The 24,861-nt window shown below is 38.8% G+C and overlaps 1 protein-coding gene across 1 annotated transcript in view; it reads right to left on the bottom strand.

Moving 5' to 3' along the window:
- Positions 1 to 24,861, bottom strand: part of LOC127621695 (nesprin-2-like) — a 126,606-nt gene that overhangs the window by 23,569 nt on the left and 78,176 nt on the right. The window contains 18 exon segments of the mRNA XM_052095418.1: positions 10,522 to 10,677; positions 12,100 to 12,225; positions 14,812 to 15,006; positions 15,132 to 15,363; positions 16,162 to 16,256; positions 17,228 to 17,375; positions 17,534 to 17,688; positions 17,822 to 17,935; positions 18,387 to 18,569; positions 19,277 to 19,481; positions 20,037 to 20,167; positions 21,178 to 21,348; positions 21,664 to 21,819; positions 23,027 to 23,182; positions 23,283 to 23,459; positions 23,616 to 23,762; positions 23,849 to 24,031; positions 24,143 to 24,248. Coding sequence (XP_051951378.1) covers positions 10,522 to 10,677; positions 12,100 to 12,225; positions 14,812 to 15,006; positions 15,132 to 15,363; positions 16,162 to 16,256; positions 17,228 to 17,375; positions 17,534 to 17,688; positions 17,822 to 17,935; positions 18,387 to 18,569; positions 19,277 to 19,481; positions 20,037 to 20,167; positions 21,178 to 21,348; positions 21,664 to 21,819; positions 23,027 to 23,182; positions 23,283 to 23,459; positions 23,616 to 23,762; positions 23,849 to 24,031; positions 24,143 to 24,248 — 2,836 coding nt within the window.

The following is a 24,861-nucleotide window of genomic DNA, read 5'->3' as shown; positions in this document are numbered from 1 at the left end:
CTTTTATAAGTTTATCGGGTACTGTAATTGCCCCAGGGGCAAAAAAGCGCCTAAAAATCCCATAGACTTAACATTGCGACAAACTTTGACGCCACAGCTCCGAGCTAGGATTTCGCAGAAACGCAGTGATTTGCCATATTTGAAGAGGCTGGCAGGCTCTGTAAGAGCATACCTCAAAATGGGGTAAAAGTTGCACTCCTGGGGGCAGGAGCTGCCCAAAAATGCCCCAATTGACTTACAATGGTGTAGGACGGCCCATGAAATGAAATGGCATTGGGATTTGTATTCAACATAGCTCTGGATCACAGTGTCATAGAGACAATGGGGCGGGCTCATTTTACTCAGACGACCAATCAGTATCTCAGGATCATTTTGAATCTATCAAGCCACGCCCTAGCAACAATTTAGAGCACCTTAGCAACAAGTCCCATAGACTTCTAATGAAAGACATCAAAGGGATATCTCCGGATAGAAGTGTCATAGAAACACAAGGGTGGTCTCGCTTTCACTCGGGCAGCAAACAGCCAATCATGAATCACCTCAACACTTCCTAGCCCCTCCCTAGCAACCATTGTCGAGCACCTTAGCAACCAAAATCCATAGAGGATATCTTCCATTCTGAATGTCACAGAGGCATGGGAGTTGGTTTATATCATTCATACTGACAAGCAGCCTTTGGAGATTAATGATTGGCAGCTGCCAAGCCACTCCCTAGCAACTAAACAGAGTACCCTAGCAACCATTTAGCAGTAACTATATCTCTGCACCAGAAAATCAGAGAAACTTCTGGGTTGATTTATTTCAATCAGGATGGCAAGGAGACTTCATTAGTATCACTAAGGTAACTGCCTAGCAACCAGATGGGGTTACCCTAGCAACCGAAAGTAACAAATCACATATCTCTGCATCAGAAAAACGTAGAGACTTCCGGGTTGACTTATTTCAATCAGGATGGCAAGGACACTTGATTACTATCACTATGATTACTGCCTAGCAACCAGATGGGGTTACCCTAGCAACCGAGTAACAAATCACATATCTCTGCACCAGAAAATAGTACTGACTTCCGGGTTGATTTATTTCACTCAGGATGGCAAGGACACTTGATTACTATCACTATGGTAACTGCCTAGCAACCAGATGGGGTTACCCTAGCAACCGAGAAACAAATCACATATCTCGGCACCAGAAAAGAGTACAGACTTCCAGGTTGATTTATTTCAACCAGGATGGCAAGGACACTTCATTAGTATCAATATGGTAACTGCCTAGCAACCACATGGGGTTACCCTAGCAACCGAAGTAACAAATCACATATCTCTGCATCAGAAAAACGTAGATACTTCTGGGTTGACTTATTTCAATCAGGATGGCAAGGACACTTGATTACTATCACTATGGTAACTGCCTAGCAACCAGATGGGGTTACTCCTAGCAACCGAGATAACAAATCACATATCTCTGCACCAGAAAAAGTAGTACAGACTTCCGGGTTGATTTATTTCAACCAGGATGGCAAGGACACTTCATTAGTATCAATATGGTAACTGCCTAGCAACCAGATGGGGTTACCCTAGCAACCGAGTAACAAATCACATATCTCTGCACCAGAAAACAGTAGTGACTTCCGGGTTGACTTATTTCACTCAGGATGGCAAGGAGACTTCATTAGTATCACTATGGTAACTGCCTAGCAACCATATGGGGTTACCCTAGCAACCGAGTAACAAATCACATATCTCTGCATCACAAAAACGTAGAGACTTCCGGGTTGACTTATTTCAATCAGGATGGCAAGGAGACTTCATTAGTATCACTATGGTAACTGCCTAGCAACCAGATGGGGTTACCCTAGCAACCAACTAGCAAATCACATATCTCTGAATCACAATAACGTAGAGAGTTCCGGGTTGACTTATTTCAATCAGGATGGCAAGGAGACTTCATAAGTATCACTATGGTAACTGCCTAGCAACCAGATGGGGTTACCCTAGCAACCGACTAACAAATAACATATCTCTGCATCACAAAAACGTAGAGACTTCCGGGTTGACTTATTTCACTCAGGATGGAAAGGAGCCATGTATTGTATTACCTTGGTAACTGCATAGCAACCACATGGGCTTACCCTAGCAACCGAGTAACAAATCACATATTTCTGCACCAGAAAATCATACAGACTTCTGGGTTGATTTATTCATGACCATAATTTTTGCTCTTTTCAAGTTACAACATGCTGTTTGATCGAGTTTTGCCACGGCAAGCACCACTCACATTTTCTTCAGGAAATGTACCCATCTAGTTATACTTTTATTTTATTTTATTTTTATATCTCTTAACAAAACTTCGCACCTAACTCGTCCCACGACCGCTTGGCGTAGACCCACCTAATGAGGTGTCAAATCGAACGGCCTATTGAGGACACATGTGCTATGACTTTTATAAGCTTATCGGGTACGGTATTTGCCCCAGGGGCAAAAAAGCGTCTAAAAATCCCATAGACTTAACATTGAGACAAACTTTGACGCTCACAGCTCCAAGCTTAGGATTTCAGAGAAACGCGTGATTTGCCACATTTGAAGAGGCTGGCAGGCTCTGTAAGAGCATACCTCAATATGGGGTAAAAGTTGCACCCCTGGGGGCAGGAGCTGCCCAAAAATGCCCCAATTGACTTATAATGGTGTAGGACTGCCCATGAAATGAAAAGGCATAGGGATTTGTATTGAACATAGCTCTGGATCACAGTGTCATAGAGACGAGGGGTGGGCTCATTTTACTCAGACAACCAATCAGTCTCTCTGGATCATTGTGAAGCTATCAAGCCACGCCCTAGCAACCATTAAGAGCACCTTAGCAACAAGTCCCATAGACTTCTATTGAAAAAGATCAAAGGGATATCTCCGGATAGAAGTGTCATAGAAACACAAGGGTGGTCTCGCTTGACTCGGGACAGCAAACAGCCAATCATGCATCACTTCAACACTTCCTAGCCCCTCCCTAGCAACCATTGTCGAAAGCACCTTAACAACCAAAATCCATAGAGGGATATCTTCCATTCTGAATGTCACAGAGGCATGGGAGTTGGTTTATATCATTCATACTGACAAGCAGCCTTTGGAGATTCATGATTGGCAGCTGCCAAGCCACTCCCTAGCAACTACACAGAGTACCCTAGCAACCGCGTAACAAGTAACTATATCTCTGCACCAGAAAATCAGAGAGACTTCTGGGTTGATTTATTTCAATCAGGATGGCAAGGAGACTTGATTAGTATCACTATGGTAACTGCCTAGCAACCAGATGGGGTTACCCTAGCAACCGAGTAACAAATCACATATCTCTGCACCAGAAAATACGTACAGACTTCCGGGTTGACTTATTTCACTCAGGATGGCAAGGAGCACTTGCATTAGTATCACCTATGGTAACTGCCTAGCAACCACATGGGCTTACCCTAGCAACCGAAAGTAACAAATCACATATTTCTGCACCAGAAAATCGTACAGACTTCTGGATTGATTTATTTATGACCATAATTTTTGTTCTTTTCAAGCATGCTATTTGATCTAGTTTTGCCACGGCAAGCACCACTCACATTTTCTTCAGGAAATGTACCTATCTAGTTATTTTTATTTTTTATTTTTATATCTCTCGTACAAAACTTCGCACCTAACTCGTCCCAAGCACCGCTTGGCGTAGACCCACCGAATGAGGTGTCAAATCGAACGGCCTATTGATGACACGTGTGCTATGACTTTTATAAGCTTATCGGGTACGGTATTTGCCCCAGGGGCAAAAAAGCGCCGAAAAATCCCATAGACTTAACATTGCGACAAACTTTGACGCGTCACAGCTCCGAGCGAGGATTTCACAGAAACGCGTGATTTGCCACATTTGAAGAGGCTGGCAGGCTCTGTAAGAGCATACCTCAATATGGGGTAAAAGTTGCACTCCTAGGGGCAGGAGCTGCCCAAAAATGCCCCAATTGACTTATAATGGTGTAGGATGGCCCATGAAATGAAATGGCATAGGAATTTTGTATTGAACATAGCTCTGGATCACAGTGTCATAGAGACGAGAGGGCGGGCTCATTTTACTCAGACGACCAATCAGTCTCTCAGGATCATTTTCAATCTATCAAGCCACGCCCTAGCAACAATTTAGAGCACCTTAGCAACAAGTCCCATAGACTTCTAATGAAAGACATCAAAGGGATATCTCCGGATAGAAGTGTCATAGAAACACAAGGGTGGTCTCGTTTGACTCGGGACAGCAAACAGCCAATCATGAATCACCTCAACACTTCCTAGCCCCTCCCTAGCAACCATTGTCGAACACCTTAGCAACCAAAATCCATAGAGGGATATCTTCCATTCTGAATGTCACAGAGGCATGGGAGTTGGTTTATATCATTCATACTGACAAGCAGCCTTTGGAGTTTCATGATTGGCAGCTGCCAAGCCACTCCCTAGCAACTAAACAGAGTACCCTAGCAACCGTTTAGCAATAACTATATCTCTGCACCAGAAAATCAGAGAGACTTCTGGGTTGATTTATTTCAATCAGGATGGCAAGGACACTTGATAAGTATCACTATGGTAACTGCCTAGCAACCACATGGGGTTACCCTAGCAACCGAGTAACAAATCACATATCTCTGCATCAGAAAAACGTAGAGACTTCCGGGTTGACTTATTTCAATCAGGATGGCAAGGAGACTTGATTAGTATCACTATGGTAACTGCCTAGCAACCAGATGGGGTTACCCTAGCAACCGAGTAACAAATCACATATCTCTGCACCAGAAAATAGTACAGACTTCCGGGTTGACTTATTTCAATCAGGATGGCAAGGAGACTTCATTAGTATCACTATAGTAACTGCCTAGCAACCACATGGGGTTACCCTAGCAACCGAGTACCAAATCACATATCTCTGCACCAGAAAATAGTAGAGACTTCCGGGTTGACTTATTTCACTCAGGATGTAAAGGAGCACATGTATTAGTATTACCTATGGTAACTGCCTAGCAACCAGATGGGGTTACCCTAGCAACCGAGTAACAAATCACATATCTCTGCACCAGAAAATAGTACAGAGTTCTGGGTTGATTTATTTCAATCAGAATGGCAAGGAGACTTGATTAGTATCACTATGGTAACTGCCTAGCAACTAGACGGGGTTACCCTAGCAACCGAGTAACAAATCACATATCTCTAGCACCAGAAAATAGTACAGACTTCCGGGTTGACTTATTTCACTCAGGATGGAAAGGAGCCATGTACTGTATTACCTTGGTAACTGCATAGCAACCACATGGCCTTACCCTAGCAACCGAATAACAAATCACATATTTCTGCACCAGAAAATCGTACAGACTTCTGGGTTGATTTATTTATGACCATAATTTTTGTTCTTTTCAAGTTATAACATGCTATTTCATGAGTTTTGCCACGGCAAGCACCACTCACATTTTCTTCAGGAAATGTACATTCTAGTTCTTCTTCTTATTATATCTCCGTACAAAACTTCGGCACCTAACTCGTCCCGCACCGTTTGCCGTAGACCCACAAATGAAGAGGCAAATCGAACGGCCTATTGAGGACACGTGTGCTATGACTTTTATAAGCGATCGGGGGTACGGTGTTTGCGCCAGGGGCAAAAAAGCGGCCGAAAAATCCCATAGACTTAACATTGCGTCAAACTTTGACGCGTCACAGCTCCGAGCGAGGATTTCGCAGAAACGCGTGATTTGCCACATTTGAAGAGTCTGGCAGGCTCTGTAAGAGCATACCTCAATATGGGGTAAATGTTGCACCCTGGGGGCAGGAGCTGCCCAAAGTTGCCCCCATTGACTTACAATGGTGTAGGACGGCCCATGAAATTAAATTTCATAGGGATTTTATATTGAACATAGCTCTGGATCACAGTGTCATAGAGACAAGGGGGCAGGCTCATTTCACTCAGATGACCAATCAGTCTCTCAGGATCATTGTGAAGCTATCAAGCCACGCCCTAGCAACAATTTAAAGCACCTTAGCAACAAGTCCCATAGACTTCTAATGAAAGACATCAAAGGGATATCTCCGGATAGAAGTGTCATAGAAACACCAGGGTGGTCTCGTTTGACTCGGGGAAGCAAATAGCCAATCATGAATCACCTGAACACTTCCTAGCCCCTCCCTAGCAACCATTGTCGAGCACCTTAACAACCAAAATCCATAGAGAGATATCTTCCATTCTGAATGTCACAGAGGCATGGGAGTTGGTTTATATCATTCATACTGACAAGCAGCCTTTGGAGATTCATGATTGGCAGCTGCCAAGCCACTCCCTAGCAACTTAACAGAGTACCCTAGCAACCGAGTAACAAATCACATATTTCTGCACCAGAAAATCTTACAGACTTCTGGGTTGATTTATTTCAACCAGGATGGCAAGGAGACTTCATTAGTATCACTATGGTAACTGCCTAGCAACCAGATGGGGTTACCCTAGCAACCGAGCAACAAATCACATATCTCTGCACCAGAAAACAGTACAGACTTCCGGGTTGACTTATTTCACTCAGGATGGAAAGGAGCCATGTATTGTATTACCTTGGTAACTGCATAGCAACCACATGGGCTTACCCTAGCAACCGAGTAACAAATCACATATTTCTGCACCAGAAAATCGTACAGACTTCTGGGTTGATTTATTTACGACCATAATTTTTGTTCTTTTCAAGTTACAACATGCTGTTTGACGAGTTTTGCCACGGCAAGCACCACTCACATTTTCTTCAGGAAATGTACCTATCTAGTTATTTTTGCAATTCCATTTGGTGCCACTAGCAGTGTAGAAATTACACACTTCACATTTAAAGAGTAAGAAAAAAATATGTGCATGTTGTTGTCCGGTTAATAAACACAATATGCCGATTTATCAACACTGCTAACAAGATTTTAAATGCATAAAAAAAAAAAAAAAAAAAGAAACTTATTTTTCTCTCTGACTAATTTTAGATGTAATATTTCCACTTAAAAGGTGCACGCATTCATTTGTATAAAATTTTTGGTCTTGGACTTACACTGACACCTAGTGGCGTGGATGCAGCATCATTCAGAATAGTAGTTTTCAGTTACCAATGCCATTGTAGAAATGTACTATTCACAGTCAACCATGATTAATTTGATCCATGAATGAAAGTGTCAAATAACAGGATGTTTACTGAGATTAAGTGAGTAGTATTCAGCTGGTCATGTGATTCTAACATGGCAGAACCCATGAGGGGACCCTCTCTATGTAGAATAAAACAGCTTTTATCAGGTAACTGATATGACTGCAGTCATCTCATTTGAGTGCTCATGACACATATACATTTGTTTTAAATGTACTATTAATTTCCTAAGGATTACAACTTTTTTTAAATGAGGAAAAAAAATGACCGAGTCCACTTTTAGGAGCTACAGAAATAGGCCTAGATACAAACTTTCACTCTTTAAAGTTTAAAAAGTGCTCTTAAACTGACAGGCCTGTTCACAATCCTAATTCAAATGTAAATACCAGTAAAGACTTCAAAATAACTCTATCCAAAGGTTTCAGGTTACAACTACACAATGTTATTCTTTAAAAAGCAAAGCACAATGAAAGGCAGGCCAGTGTGAAACAGAACTCTTACAGTAGGCCCCGAATGTCCAATATCTGAAAGGCTTTTAACAAAACACTCGTCTCATGCAGTGAGATTGATTACTGAACTGTTAAGCAAAGAGTACAGAGCAGAACTTTCAAGGCCCCCTTGCTTTCTGTCAGTGTCTATTAATATGTACCAACTTCAAGACACATCAGGGAACATGGGCAATGCTTTGTACTTCCCTTCTGTTCGTTTCATTCTGAGATTGCAGTAGCTAGCATGCACTCTTTTAAAAAGAAAAACAGCATTTTTCACACTACATTTCTCAGTGAAGGCTATACGTTTTCCTTGGTCCATTAATGTCACGCTTGTGGCTGCAAGAAAGCAAAGGCCAGTTTTAACAGTGATTTTATCATGAATAAAGTCACTTAATAGTGGTAAAAAACACTGTAATGCTCTGACTAGAGTGTATTATTGCATTAATACAATAATATGATAAGACAAAAAGACAACAATGTTCAATAGAGTGTTACATTTGTAATTAAGAATTATTGGACTAAACAATTCTTCTGCCGAGTTTTATAGTTCATAATCCTAATTGCAGGCTGTTTGCTGTTGCCAAGAAACATAGAAACCTGGCAGATTAATAAACTGTAGAATGTGTGGTCACAGAACACAGGTGTGGGCTTATAACAATTTTACAATGGCTTTGAACATGGGCATTCCAATCAGAGTTTAAAGACTACAGTATCTCTTTAATAATGTGACATTGAAGTTTTCCTTTTTAACAAAACTGTCATATGGTGGTGGTTAAAGGTATTAAAGGGATAGTTCACCCAAAAATGAAAATTCATCATTTACTCATTTACATGATGTTCCAATCCCATTTGACATTTCTGTTGAATACAAATGTAAGGCAGTATATATGGTAGTCGCCATTTACTTTCATTGCATCTTTATTCTATGCAATGAATGTTGACTGAAGCAATCATTTTGTCTAAAATCTATTTTTAAGTGCCATGAAAGAAAGAAAGAAAGAATGAAAGGCACATGGGTTTAGAGCAACACAAGAGTAAGTAAATAATTTTTCAAGGCTTTGTTGTTGAACACATTATGTATGCATTTCCTTTAGAACACAAGCCTTAAGGTGTTCTTAACACAGAAAAAAAAAAAGAGCAAGGCCTAACTTTGCCATCTGTCATTCATTCCAGGGAACGAGTCCACCTGTAACCTGTTGGCTGCAGACACTGACATGCATGCAGACTGACCTCGCTGGCTTCTAGCCAGAGTTTCAAATAAAGGCACAACAACAAACTGACAACTACAACTTCATAAACCGAAAAAACAGTTCACTAAACAAGGCTCCCTATGCAATCTGTTGAAAAGTCCAAGGGTTGGATGTAGGCCATGCAATGATCTGTCCTAAATGTGGCTTTTCAGTTTTAATTGCTCTGGCTGTTTACAGTTACAAGAGCAGCTCCATTCAAACATCAGAGAGCCATTCAACTTATTATTGATGACAGGGTGGACACCTGCGCTCTTCACCCGATCAAGATAATCTTACAGTTTAATTATTTTATTTATTTATTTTATTTCAATTTTATTTGACAGGGACAATGCAAACAAACATAGTGTCAAAACCAAGCATGTCACTAATGTGTTGCACATAAAGTTTATAGCTATAGCTAATTTTCAACTCCTGTCCCTGGAAGGGCTTTTATACACAATAAAATGTACATGATTAACTACTAAAATATAAAAAATAAAAAAATAAAATAATAATAATAATAATAATATAAACATACATACATATCATGTACAACTTTTATAATAATTAAAAATGAGTACACTTTTGGTTTATTTTTAACCAGTTTTTAAGCCTGGAAGTGAACATCTTAAAGTCAGGCACAGTCTTGATTTCAAAAGGTATATATATATAATATAAGTGTATACTGACTCCAAAAAGTATTTGGACACGTAAGCCACACTTAAAAAGATATATATATATATATATATATATATATATAGCAAAATATGAAATCAAGTGTCATTTGTATCAAAGAATAATTGCACAAAAATGCTTTTTAAACCAAACATTTGACAAAAAAGTTAGTTAGGTTTCAAATGATAAAAAATAAATAAAAAATAGATAGTTTAAAATGAAGACCAAAAGTTTTTTTTTTTTTAGACACATTTTGGTGGTCAAGCTTTGTGGAAAACTATACTTTAAGGGAAACACACTTTAGAAATATGTAATTTGCTGTTTTTAGTTTTAAAATAAGGTATACAGTAGTCCCCAAATGTATTTGGACCCTTCTGTCACACTTTAAAATGTCATTGCAATCGATGCCTAATATCCAACCAAGTGCATATAAATGATGCTGGAGCTAGTCTCAAAATTAACTTCACTTTTATGAGGTATTCTTTACAATGCAATGATATGACATTCTGACATTTTAAATGTGTGACTAGTGTCCAAAAATGTCCAAACACTTTTGGGTCCACCGTATATATTTTATTTAAAGAATATAACTAAAATCAGTAATCATGTAATTTGTTTACTTTTTGAGAATTTTAAGGCAAACCAACAGGTGGAATGACTTTAGTTTTGCACATTTCATGGCAGAAACATTGTTGTCAGTGTGTCAGGAGATCTTGTGACACTTTGTAAGTAGTAAACTCTACATTTAAATACACTAATTTCCCTCTCTTTTTTCTGTGCCATGCGGTGGTGAGAGTGAAGGTTCCCCCCACTTCCAGAGGTCGAGGCCCCAGCGGTGAAAGCATTGTGCGCCTTTCAATGCTGCCTGGACAACAGTCCCATTCCTCTGCCTCTCTCTCCCTCCTACACTCACTCACTCACTCACGCACTCACCGCACTCTCTTTCCCACATAAACACACTCACCTTCAGGCAAAGTTCTTCCCATTGGCTGTGAAGTTCTTCTACCTGTCCCTGAAGCAGCGCAGTGTCTGCGGGCAGCACGTACTGAGACACGTCTGCCTTCATGGTTATCAGCTCTTTCAGTCCTCCAGCCCAAATCTCCAGCGAGTCCTCGTCCTCCTGCATAACACGGTAGCCAGCACCAGTTAAACTACCCTCCTCTGCTGCACACTAACCCTAGTGCTCTCCCTCTCTCTCTGTCCCTGTCATCAGTCCACAGGATTAAGGCCCGCTGGTCGGGAAGGGGGAGGGGAGGAGGCAGAGAGAGGGAAAGGGGGAGAGAGGAGGGAGAGCAGGGGGGAGGGCAGAGATAACCCAAAACAGCCTGGCAAGGGGTGATGGGGTAAAGACCAAACATGTTAAGGACACTATTAATTCCTTTGTTTGTCAGTTTCACCCTTTCTATACCTGCAGATAAAGGCTCTTCCTCATTAGGGCTTAATCAACAACTTCAAAAACATAATCTATGCTATAAACTCTGTTCTAAGGCAGTGTTGATTAAATCAACAGGTGTTTTTTTTTTCTTACCAAAGACTTTGTTAATAGTTTGAGTGAATCAAAATACAGCAGAACTCAGTTGTCAGATGCAATTACTACAGCAGAGTCAGAAATTCACCAGGGCTTGGAACAAAGGCAACAAGAATGATAAAAAGCACAGGATATTGAAAATATATCTAGACCTGTTTAGTTATGAGTTAAGACACCATGGTAACAATTAAAAAAAATAGATTCAATTTAAGCACAGTCCTTGAAATAAATGATAAATTAAAAAAAAAAGAAAAAGAAAAAGAAAATTGGCACTGAAAAACAATTCCAGGGTGCAGATACTCTGCACTAGGCATCAGAGCAAAGCAGAAATGGTCAACTGTCTTTGCCAATGCCAATTAAATAACCCTATAATAATCAAATGTGTGCACTGGCACAATTCATGCAGACGTTTTCCAAAGCTCTTGGAGCTTTTCTCAAACAGCTTAAAAAAAGCAGTTTAAGGGAATTTAACCCACGTGGGAACCTGCACTATTATTGTAACTCTTACTGTTAAATCAGAACTGATTTGACAATATTATGTCCACATCAAATCAATGTTGGTGCTTCATCAGCCTGCTGGTGGCAATGCTGTAATCAATTTCAATCTCAGCTGCTAATTTATAGGTTGGGTGTGCTAAGAATCCAAATTCTGTGGAAATCAGTCAGACAAGCTTTAGTGGGTTGAGCATTGTCGAGTTACAGTCTTCATTTATCTTTTTACGTATACATGACAGAATGCACAATTGTATACTTGAAGGATGCCAAATACAGCGGGTTAAATACATGTCATGTGGCACCATGGTCTTTCGGAGCATATGCACAAAACTAGATTATACATATGTATAATCTAGTTTGGTCAGTCCTAATTCGTAAAAATCGAACCGGTTCGATTTCAGTCTGACTGAAGTATTTAAATGACATAATATTTACCAAGGAAATAATTGTTTTGGCTTGCCTGAAATAAAAATGTTGAAGTAAATGTAAACATAGTGAGTGTCCAATATTTTGCAGTACCTTGGAGAGCTGCTTTTGTGTCTTTAGTTCTTCCAGTTTCTCTGGCAGTGGACATGTCAATCTTGTTTTGATCTCTTTCAGTTTTAGAGCACTATTAACCAGTCCAATTTCACAGTGCCTCCATGTCTGTAAAGAATCAGAACAGATTGTTTTAGACTTAAGTGGACAGCAACATTGTCTGAGATCTGAGGCCATGCTGGTTATGAGAGCCATTGCCTTTGCTTAGAGTATTTTGGGTGCAGTCTATCACTGTTATCGGAGACCATTTTACATCATGTGTCGTGTCTATGAGGACACACCATCCCCCCACCTACTGTGAACACGTGCACACTTTTGCCTGTCAACACAATGTCATCAGTCCAACCAGCATATTCAATCAGATCTGGTCTTGACAGGGTGTGACTGTTGTTGTTATATAATGTCAAGGGGTCAGGCAAAGGTTTAGGAGCCCCAATACAGGACAAAATTGTAAACAGATTTACATTATGGTCAATGTAAAAAAAAAAGTTTCTTCAGATTTTGCCCAAGTGCTCCAGGGCTCAAATACAACAGACAGGATTACAGTAATCTCCATATTCTCCTATCGTCAACATACCACAACACTGGTTGCCAACAGTCCACATGACATGAAGTTTCGCAGTGCCAGATAATCTGTTATACAGTGCATGTTATAGACTCATGGTTGTCAACTGGGAATGCCATAAAATTACTCGAGAATCAATGGACCGATATTTAAACAATGCTGGTTTTAATCTGATTACAAATAAATCAGTTACAGCAATCTAATTACTTTTACATTTTAAAAGTAGTGTAACACATTACATTTTAAATTCTTGCAATCAGATTACAGTTACGGTCTTTCAATTAAGTTAAGTACTTGGTTTACACATAATAATATTATTGATGTTGTATTAATTTACAGTAACACAAGAATTATGTTATATGGTATGCATGTCTTTTTGTGACAGCTGAAGGGTGTGCACCACCTAACGAGTCATTGTGAAGGAGAATCACATGGTGCTGAGTGCTTGACTTGTGTGTGCGACAGTGAACAAGTTGGAAATATAGACATTATTTAGAATTCATTGAGCAGAAAAAAAAAATTCTGTGAAAGATGTTTTTGAAAGTAACTTTAACATAAACAAAATAGTAATGTAGGACTTTATTAAGTAATCAGTAAAGTATTAGGATTACAGTTTTAAAGAAGTAATAAGTCATTTGTAGAGGATACGATTTTTGTAGTAAATTACCCAACACTACATAAAACAAAGACATTTCTTAAAATATAAAAATGTGAAATATATATATATATATATATATATATACACACACATATATACATATATACACACACACACACAATATATTCTACATTTTTAAAAACGGTATTTCTAAATGTGGTTAATTTTGTTCTAGAGTACGTTTTTTATTTATGGCTGATGGTTTGTTAAATGTAACTAAACGGCTACTTCACCCAAAAATGACACCACCCTTTCGTCATTCCATACAACTAAAGTGAATAATGAATAATTTTCTGCACAACATGATTTTGAGGTCCACAGGAATAAGAAAGTCATATGGATTTGGAATGACATGAAGTAAATTATGAAAGTCTTTACATACATTTTCATTCACAGTAAGCTCCAAGAAAAGTTTTTTTTAAATGTTTTTTATTAGGGTTTTGGAGATTCCAGGTGCGGTCCGTGGGTTGGCAAAGGTTAACGATCCCTATTATAGACTGATTGATTTTGATTTTCATGTCTTGAGGCTCAGAAAAAAAAAACTTGTAGAATAGAAAAGAAAATGGAGTTCCATTTAACACTGCACTCCCAAGCTTTGTTCCCATATATACCTCCATTCTAGTACTTATGGAATTGCTTGTGAGCAATGACATATGATCTGTGTAGATGCCTTACTGCACAGTGGTTTAGTAGCAGTGGTCTTTAAAGACCTCTCTCTGTGTGATAAAGCCCAGCTGCCTCATTTATGGATTATGGCGAGATTACAGCCGATCTCTTAGACTCAAAATGAAGCACTTTATTAAAGAATTGCTCAGTAGGGTATGTAGGTCAATGGCGGCTATGCAAGATCACCATGCTAACTATTGGGGCCTGCACATTGAATGTGCTCTGTCCATGTGAAGAAGGAATTCAATTAAACATAAGTGGGTTTGCTTTGAGGGAGAGGTCTCGGCCATGACCAAATTGATCCAAGACCAGGTCCATGTTATGTTCATACCATAACTATTTTAATTAGCATTAATTTGTTTAAACAGAACATCCTCTTGCATTAAAAAAGCTAAACACAGCACAAAAAAAATAGAATAGAACTCAGGTGTCCCGAGACAGGTTTTTTTTTTATATGACACACCATTTTAAAAAATGTGATGCTCATATGCGAGATGCTGAACAAACAGAAGCAGCGCAGCGATCAAAGACGACTATCTAGCGCATGCTTAGATAGAAAAAAAAGATTACAAAACAATGCAGACGAACACAAAAACACATTCTGTTTGAACAGCCCTAAATTCTTCTAAGCAGTTTGGAACAAATATGTGACATCACAGCAAATTCATTCATTAAAAACAGTATCCTTTTCACAAAAAAAGGCTTATTTTTCTATTTTACATTTTAGTCACAGCACTTGTGTATTGTTTAGCCTTGCTTACTGTATAAGTGCTATAGTAAGAATTGTGAGAATTGGGTCACATACTTGAGTTATGGTGTTTGCAAGAGCCTTTCTTTTTGTCACTAGGCTACAGCTTTGCGCCCACATCTCCTTGAGGTCATCAAGTTCAGTTTGCAGGTGCGTCTGTGTCTGCACATCTGCTACGGCATTGATCTGTAAGCCTACCTCCACAGTCTGGTTGTAAAGTTCTTCACAATGCTGTAGTTGCTCCTCAGTCCACTGTAGGAAACAGATACTCTTGCTAGATCAAGCTTTCCAGTCCAACATGAGCTGGCTTACAAAGTATCCAATTGGAAAGACAAAGCCAACCAGATCATTATATCTTCATTTCTGAATTTTCCTACCTCAAAGTCTTTTTTGGAGCATTGGAGCTGCTTTAAGCTGCAGGGAGATAGTCCTGTTGGGGGCAGCAGTTCTTCAGTGTGTCTGAGTAACTTCAAAAGTTTCTTCAAGTCTGCATCATAGAGCTGCCACTTTCCCATCAGCCCCTCCAGATATCTCCCACGTTGCTGGACTCTTTGCTGCATCTCCTGCCAACGCTCCTTCAGCTGGCTAAGTCTTGGGTTTAGACGACTCCTGCTCAAAGTGGTATAAGTTTGTCAGAGTTTAATAAAACAAAACAATGAAAAGTGAAGTGAAAACTAGAAGTAAGCCATTTGTATGTGGTTTTCACTGAAAACTGCAAACAATGTAGCTCTGAGTTGCTTTCAAAACATTTATTTTTATGTTGGTTTGAGCACACAAGGTTGACTCAAATAATAGTGTGTGTTTTGGCAGTACTATGTTTGTATACAGAACTACTGGCAGATGGGGAGGTCTCCAAAAAGACACAGAGATTTTATATCATAAAACTAACTGCAGTTCCATTGACCATTAACTTTACCAGTCATCTGGAAAAACGACCCAACGACATTTATATGTCTCTCGATATGACATTTGTTAATGATGTAGAAAACCAGACTTCAGCAAAGCCCAAGAAAGATCCTTAAAGCAACCATGCAGAAGTTCCATATGAAGCAGCACTTATTGGCTGAAAAGTCAAATTATTTAGTGTCGTTTCCATTCTGGTAGCAAACACTGTTTCATTTCCTGAGAATAAGCCAAATTGTTCCACAGCTTAGCTCAAAGGAGCTCCTCCACACTCCAAGAGTTATTGCCTCAGCTGAAGCCCGTGGAAAAATTTAGTTGGAGAACCTCTGTTTTAATTACTCATTAGGTGACATCCCTTTCAGAAATTATTTTACACTGCATTCTTTGATTTCTTACCCAGAGCAGAGTCCTAAAAACCCTCACTGAGGTTAAATAAGAAAATTATAATAAGGTAATTGGGTTTGTAGGGAATAAGCTATTGACCGTAATGCAACCAAAGCTCACCTGTCCTCAATTTGACCACTCTCCAGAAAGTGTAAAACCTCATTAAGAATGGCATCCAGTAGCTGCTGGCTGATCAGCACCTCCACTTTCAGTGTCTGGAAGATTTATTATTAATATATGACTAGATGAGCAGTAATAATCATTTACACAGTACTTAAGGAACAACAGCTTAGTTCTTGTTGCTCTTCTATATTTTTAAGTAAAAAAAAAAAAAGTAATATCATTGACTGCATTTACAAGCAAAATAATATTTTGATATAATCAGAATTTGGTCATTTTCCAAAAATGTCTCATGTAAATGGATTTACCCGATTGCTTTAACCAGATTAAGCAAATATCTAGAGACAGATGACATTTGCCCATATTAACATTGTGTGACCTTTGCTATAAGCCACGCATAATTTCAATTCATTTAAACTGACTGATCTCACACTCGGGTCTCAGGAGGTTAAATCAGATTTTTTTCGTAATTTAACCATCTTGTTCAGAATATTCCACTGTAATGGAATATTAATTTATATCTACACATGCCCACATTCTGTGTTCTACGTGAAATAGGAAATTGCTAAACATGAAGCAATAGAAAGAAAAAAAAGAACATACTAGATTAAGACAGAGATGGACACAAATCAATCTACATATACAGTGTGTGTGTGTGTGTGTATATATATATATATATATATATATATATATATATATATATATATATATATATATATATATATATATATATATACACACACACACAAACAATATACAAATGTCCTATATTTAGCTATGTACAGTGCTCTTGTGTACTGTTGTCAAGGACATGAAGGAGAATTAATGAGTTGATTAAAATTCTGTGCCGAATTGCTAATACATCATAATTATATGTCCAGATCATGCAGGTCTTAGTTTATTATGTATATTAATTGGCATGTATAGAGGAATAGTCCAATAGCTGTGGAGCATGTAAATATATTTTTCAGAATAAAGGTGTGTAACGTGCATGTAAACACAGTCATTCTGAAGCAACAGGACTATGAACATTAGAAACAAATCTTGAAACTACTGTATGCTTTACCTGATGCAGAGCTAGCTGCTCTCTTATGGCAGAACAGTTTCCAAGCACCCGATTGGACAAACCAGCCTCGATTTTGTCCAGGAGCTCCATCCAACACTGGCACTTCTGTTGGAAGTTCTGAGCATGCAGACTCTCTGTATACATTCTCCTATAGACAGAGAAGTGCTAATGTTAGGGTGTTTTGTTCAGGGAAAGAATGTACCATGTGTATACAAGGTATTTTCAAGGAGTAAATCACATATATTACCGCAACTAACCAAAATGTTTAAGAACAGAACTATATTAGTTAAGTGAAGCTTCACTTGCCTGTGCCTGTCTGTGACCTGAGAGAAAAGCTGCACCCACTGAGTGTTCAGGGTCTGTAGCCTCTTTTCATCTGTGGTGCTTAGGATGAGTCCGACACTCTTCTGATTCAGAGCATTGAGGTTAGGGGTCAGCCCACTCAGATCTAACAGAACCATCTTATAGACATGAAAGAGAGAGAAACCAAACAAAACTTTTTTTTACAATTGAAACAAACAGATAATAAAAGTAAAATCATCCAAACAATTCAAAGATGTGGGACACCATTTTTGGGGAGGGCCACTGATTCACCTTCAGGCTCCCCATGCTTACAACTGAAGAGCTCATTATGCATTCAAAGCCCTCAAATCGTTGCGCCAATGACTTCAGCTCAGTGTTGAAACTGCTGTGTTTCTCCAGCTCCTCCTATGGATCAAGAACAGCACAACACTTCTGTTTATGAATGTGTAAGGCAGAGTACGTTTTCCATAATTCACAGATTACTTTCACTTATAGTTCTGGTCCTCGATGGAGATTGATCAATAGCAATGTCTTATACACCATATAGCAGAGCTATGAACTCTTCATCAAGCTACTACTTGTATCACTGCACAGCACCCATAGCCGACCATTATTTTGTTGCTTAGCACATTTATGTTACAGTTTACTGTCTGGGACTTTATCTTCTAACGAAAGTATGGCATTTAATGATTTTACTTTAAAGATTTGACATGAAAATTTCAATAAACATTTGTGTCCTTGATATTTTTATTATGAGGTGAATATAGAATATAGTCTTATTTTTTTATATCCACAATATATGTTAATATATGCAACACTGTATTTTTTAATTCCAAAATCGAAACTTCTTCCTCACCTGAACTTGAGCCCCACTCTCAGCAAGTGCCTTGCCAAGATGGACAAGGTTACGTGAGAGTAACCTGGTTTCTGATTGGATTAGTGCCACTGATTGGGGCTCAATATGCCCATTGAGAAGCTTTGCAACCTCCAGCACTTTTCCCACACTGCTTTTTAAGGTCTCATTGTCTTTCTCTAGAACCTGTTGAATAAATTTTTCAGATATCATATTCATATACAAGAGCTATTTACAACATAGGAACACATGAAATGACTAAACAAAAAAAAGAGATGTTTATTAAAACAAACACACATTTAAAATGTTCCTAAACAAAGTAAAACAAATGACTGCTTATTTTCAATGGTCTCCAGCATAATAAGATTAATTTCAATTTTTAAATTGAATAAATGAGAATCCACAATTCTCAGCAATCTTCTTTTGTGTTTAACCTTTTTTTGTGGGAGAATAGAGTACCACAGGTCTCATTGGTATTTTTAGCCTACTGAGAAAAGCTCTAACTCTCAGAGCTCAATGTCCCGCCTTTTCGAAACCACTACTGGATTAAAGCCCAGCAGTCCTATCTGTGAGCCTCTAATAATTTTGCACTTAACATGCATGTGCTGGAAATTATTTTGCTTTAGTCCTATTTTTTTAAATAGAATTTTGCTGTGCATCATTACTTTGCAAAGTACATTCTGTTTTTAAAAAGGTACAAAATGTCCCCCTAGAACCCAAAACAGTAACTTTGCATTCATAAACACAGAGATGGTTTAAACAAACATCTTTGCGTGCATGCTTCTTGGTTTAGAATGTACTAGTTAATTTTAAGGGCTATATAGTTTACCTATTACTGAACCACCACTCATATATTGAATGTGATTGTGCCGAAGTGCACAACAGTTACTCACATTGATGCTTTGCATTCTGCTGTAGAGCAGCTCTGCAGTATTCTCGTCTGATGCTGGAGAACTCAAAAGCTCTTCAAGCCTTTCCCAGTGCTGATTTAGAAGAGCACTGCACTCTCCAGTGAGATGTTCATATTCCAGCCAGAGGCGCAGAGCATCTTGGGCCTTTAGTAAGTCAGTACGCAAGTCCTCAATCACAGATAGATGTCTGAAACACAAACATACAAACATGAATACCCACATAGACATGCAGACATGAACAATTTAATATGTCTAATAAAATGATCTGTCCTGTGAGGTGTAACTTATTACAAATGTAACTATTTACTGTAATCTTACATTTTGGATAAGTAATCAGCCATTTGTAGTGGATTACTTATTTTGCATAATTTACCCAGCATTGCATATAATGTTTACAGTACCTTGCATATGCACATGAGTAATCACAACATTCTCTCAAATACACACAAAACATATATAATTGCAAAATTATATAAATCGTATAATAATATTAATATATATTGCCTGCTTGAATGTGAAAGAGCCATCTGAAACATGTAAACTACCAACCAAAGATTGTTGTTATTCTGTGCCATTGTGCTACCAAACTAACAGACCCACATGCCACAAAGTCTCATTAAAACACTACTGCAGTTATCAGATCAGCATCGCAGACGCACACAAGCTCAAGAAGTTTAAAGTGCTTGCTCATTTCGTTCTTCTCTCGAAAATTCTTTGTAACTTTTCATTTTTTTTTACATACCGGATTCTTCCTTTCTCCAGGTGATCAGACAGAAGTGTGGCTGCACAAGGGTTGAGTTTGTCTCTCAAGTCAGAAAGCACTTGAGCTAAATAGGTCCAAGTCTTGGATCTGTCCAGCTCACTTTCAAGCTCCTGTGAGTATGACATCATATCCAACAAATCATCAGTGTTGACAGTGAACAAATAACTATTTACTTATGGAATACCAATGTGTAAACCAACTCTGCTGAATGTTGCCATTATGTAAATACCAGAGCATGCGAGCGAAAAAATATGAATTTCACTAGAGCGAGGAGGGCGTTTCACGAGACTGAGCTTAGCCCCACTCCGGCCGTTCAATTTCCGCTCCAAACAGAATGCGCTATATGTCGTGTATGGCCACATTAATATGAATGTGCTTGTACACTGACAAATATCTGGTGTTGGGTACTGTATTAGATCCAAGATTTTAAATGCGTTTAAACTTGTGTGATTCGCGAGCTGATGGTGACAGGTGCTGATTCCAACAACAGACTACAGTGAAGTGAGAGCGCAGAGGCAGTTCAAAACACAAATTAGTTTCCCGGACATATGTCTGTAAAGTTAAATAATTTAATTAGGCTACTGCAGACATCTGAAAGGTTTACAGTCATTTCACTTTCAATTTAATGATAAAATAAATGAGAAGCTCTGGTAATTAGGCTGTTACATTACCCCACGTCCCAATATAAAATAACCACATTCAAATAGGGCAGAGAGAATAAGGCATTACATAAAAGCATTGCTTGTGTAGTTGTTATTTGTGCCATGAAATATTAGGTCATATGCCAATATGAAGAGGGATTTTTTTTTTTAAATAAACAAGAATGTTGACAAAGAAATTATGCCTAATTTCTTTCTCATTTCATGCTGCTTCGCTCCAACATCGCTTTCACTCGTGAGTGAGGAGAGGAGTGATTACTTCTGAACTTGAACAAATATTTCAGCAGAGCGTCAACTCGCTCCACTCCGCTTGCATGCTCTGGTAAATACTCATGTTGGGAGGATCGTTGGCGATGTAAACAGAAGTTTCAATGTTAACAACGTTACAGTTAAAAAAAAATGACAATGTTTACAATCATATTCCAATTATTGGATGTTTCCTCAGTCATCAGATTACTCACTAGCAGATGTTCCACATAAACTCTGCTCTGCTCAGACGAGAACAGAGGAACTCTGTTGAGCTCAAGCCTGTAGACCACCCCGCTTGTTTGCATTGCTTTGGCACACATTTCGGATTTAAAGTATACCCACTCATCCCTGATTGGCCGCAGAGTTGACCTGAGAGTGTTTATCTAAGAGAGGGGGGAAACAGGAGCCGCTGTGAATAACATTTAATTGCCCAATAAAAATTATGACTATGAAATGGATAGTTCCAACTCTAAACTCAAACTGGACGAGCCACATTCAAAGCAATTGTTAAACAGCTGATATTCACAGACCTGTGACTGCACATGAAGTGAATTCTATATTGATGTGCTGAGTAGCTACAATGCTTGGCAAATCTAAATAGCCCCTCATGGCTTTTTGCTTTAGTAGCCCAACTAAGAATTCAACCAAAATCTGCACCAAAATGCTGATGTATTCTGGAACGGGGCTTCAAAGCTCACCTGTTGGCTCAAATTTTGGCAATCCTGGATAGCTGAATTCACGTTCATGGAGAAGCCTTGATCTCCGGGGTGTTGACCATCTTGCTGCCCAAACACATGGAGAGCTCCCAAACCCAGCAGCTCAGAGAACTTCACCCTCAGCCGTTCTTCTATCTTCTGGATTGAATTGAGTCAGAGGGACAAATTACTGAACAGTTACATCACTTTTGGACACGTTATTTCAGTTAAAAAAACCTGCTTTTATTTGCTAACCAACAATTTTCCAGTTTAACCAGGCCAGACACTATTTAACAGAGATGGGCAACTTCATTAAATTGAATGGGAGAAATTGGAACCGTCAACGGATGTAGAAAGGAACTCCCACCTTAGAGGTAAAAGAGCCAATCACCTTTTAGATGCAGACATCCGCTGTTAATCATCTCGAGACCATGCATGAACATTAGATATACAAGCTGGAATTCTTTTTATTTTTTTTTGCATAATCTGAGGTAAAAGCACAATTTATGATACCAGTGATGTCAGAAATAACTATTGGTTTGAAATATATCGTTCTTTCCCCATTCAAGTAGATAGGAGCTGCACTTGTAGCCTGCTTGTTTACATAGAAGAAAAGCTGCCCGAGAAAATTTTAAAGATGGGTCCCAGTGAACTGACTTGCTAAAAAGACTTTTACCATGCACAATCTGCAATAGTACAGTGCTATGCCATGTGTATTTAAATTAAGTCACACATTTTTTTCAGCACAAACATGCTTTATTTTCTGTTTTCTGTTTGTGTACATTGTGTAGTGAACACAGAAGCAGTATTCTTGTAAACATATGACACTAGTTGCATCCATTTTCACATTCTTCTGCACAATTCTACAACATTTTGCCGTGATTCTAGCCTGACCAACCAATTGTCATAACGGCAAACAACCAAAACTTCTGTGAAGACAGCACCTTTCAAATGTGAGTTAAATGCTTCGCCATCACTCCACGCTGTGTGAAATTGTACATCATTTGAGATGTAAGTGTTGGACTGAGTTTGGCTAACGTGCTAAAGCTAGAAGCCGTTTGAAACGTCACTTCAGAAAACAGCGAATTCTACCATGCAGTCCAAACTTGACGATACAACAATTTAGTGAATGAACTAAATTCATACACTAGATGGCTGAGTGCTTACCAACCAATGTCTTTTGAGACATACCTCATATCAGCAAATGAAATTAATTCTTAATGAGACTTTTCTTATCTCTTGTTCTACTTTGGTCATTCTGAGCCACTCAATTTCTCATTCACTATCACATGTCATGAACAAACAATTGCAACACAAAAACTTCAAGCTACTATCAGTAATTCAGTTAAGTAGATAAGAGATGTACCTCACACTCCTGTAATGCTTGCTCAATCTGCCAGCAGCTGTCTGGTCTCTTGCTGTTTCTCACCCATTCCATACGTTGAGAGATCCAGCTGTGTATATACTGCAATTGCCTTTCTCTGTCTGCATGGGCCTGCCATTTGTCCTCTGCATCATGTATCTTCAGACAAAAGGACACATCACATTGGTATGAGTTGAAATATAGATGGCTTTGGCAGGCTTTAAATATTACATCAGCGATGCTGCCCTTCTGAGCTCACCTTGCTGTCGATCTTGCCCTGTAGAACAAGCCAACTCAGATTGAGAGCTCCAAGTCGCTCAGCAAAGAGGATGTGTTCATTACGATTGGCTAGATTATCCAAAGACCCCACCCCTTCTACAGACTGGTTCAGAAAGTCAAGGCAGGATTGATGGCTGGTTACCTCGTCCTTAATGTCCTAAGATACATAAATACAATTGAAGAATATTTGTGCAAGTTCTTCCTTCAGAATTCTCTTTTTGCAGCAAAGAAAGATCCCACAATGGGAAAATCAGTAGGATTTTAGCTAGAACAGCAGAAATATTACCAAAGGATGAAAGCATAGGTGTGATACCTTCAAAATCTGTAGATATCTAGACAGCTCAGTTGAATCCAGGGCGCAATGGACCCTAGAACTTTCCTCCTCCATTCTACTCTCAACATGCTCCAGCAAGGAGGTCAGCTCAGCTAACGTCTGACTCTGAGACTGGCTCGCCAACAGCTAGAAGTAGGGCAAAAAGACGTTTATTAAAACAACATGTAATAGCCAAAGCTTTGAAAAGAGAGTGAAACAGAGACATTTCCTACCCGTTGCTGTGTCTGGTGAAGGGTGGGCAGCATGCTAGTCATGTCTGTCCAGCCCTGCTCAAGTTGAGCCAGTCGTCTACGTAGACCAGGAGCTTCACTGTCAGTCAGATGCAACATGTGTGTGCCTACACAGGTTGCAGATAATTTCTGTGCAGACCTCACCTCCAGCTCCTTAAAGAACTCCTGCAACATACAAAACACACAGACATATACATTTCATTTAGACACACTGTATATAGTCACATGCCACATAAACAGTAAAAAAAACATGAATAATCAACAAGTTCTTGTCACCATGTGCTGGGTAAGGATGAATTTGTCTGACGAATTGATCAACTTCTGAACCTTTTCATGAGCAGAACTCATCCACTCCTCTAGTTCTGTTGAGTCATGCTGAAACCTACACACACACACAGGGAGAGAAAACCACACCTTCATGTTACTTGATAAAACAATGTGTATGTCCTCTAAAAGATTTGTTAAAACAACACTGTAACAGGACAGGCTTTGAGGGGAGAATCTGTTTCCCAAATTCTGATAATGGTACATTTTCCTATGGGTCACTGTTATCTACTGAAGACAGAAAACCATAATTTTGGACAGCCAGACAATGCTTAATCAAAACAAATTGGATTGGTTGTCAATTGTATTCATTAAGAATCCTGCATTTACAAACTACATACTGTTAAATTATGTATTCAGTGCAAATGTCATTTTCCTCATCAACCAATTTTGTTTTTTAGCTATTCTGACCTTTATTTTCAATTATAATGTGCAGTGCATTGCAGTGCTTCACCATCTCTTTAATACAAATTATTTTCTTTGACAAAGGTGTTCATAGCAGTCAAAGCAGGTGTGAGCTGTTGTGAAACAATGTCAAATTAGTCCCTTTAAAATGTCAAAGCACTGAGCATAATATATTTAGAATACGCATTTATAAAATAAATAGGCTTTACTTTAACCTCATGATTCCATTAAGCATTATACACATTTTTAATCTTTATCAACCTTGT

Source organism: Xyrauchen texanus, chromosome 28, assembly GCF_025860055.1.
Source record: "Xyrauchen texanus isolate HMW12.3.18 chromosome 28, RBS_HiC_50CHRs, whole genome shotgun sequence".
Classification (NCBI taxonomy): domain Eukaryota; kingdom Metazoa; phylum Chordata; class Actinopteri; order Cypriniformes; family Catostomidae; genus Xyrauchen; species Xyrauchen texanus.
Note: the sequence above shows the minus strand (reverse complement) of the source record. Positions and strands in the feature narration are given on the sequence as shown.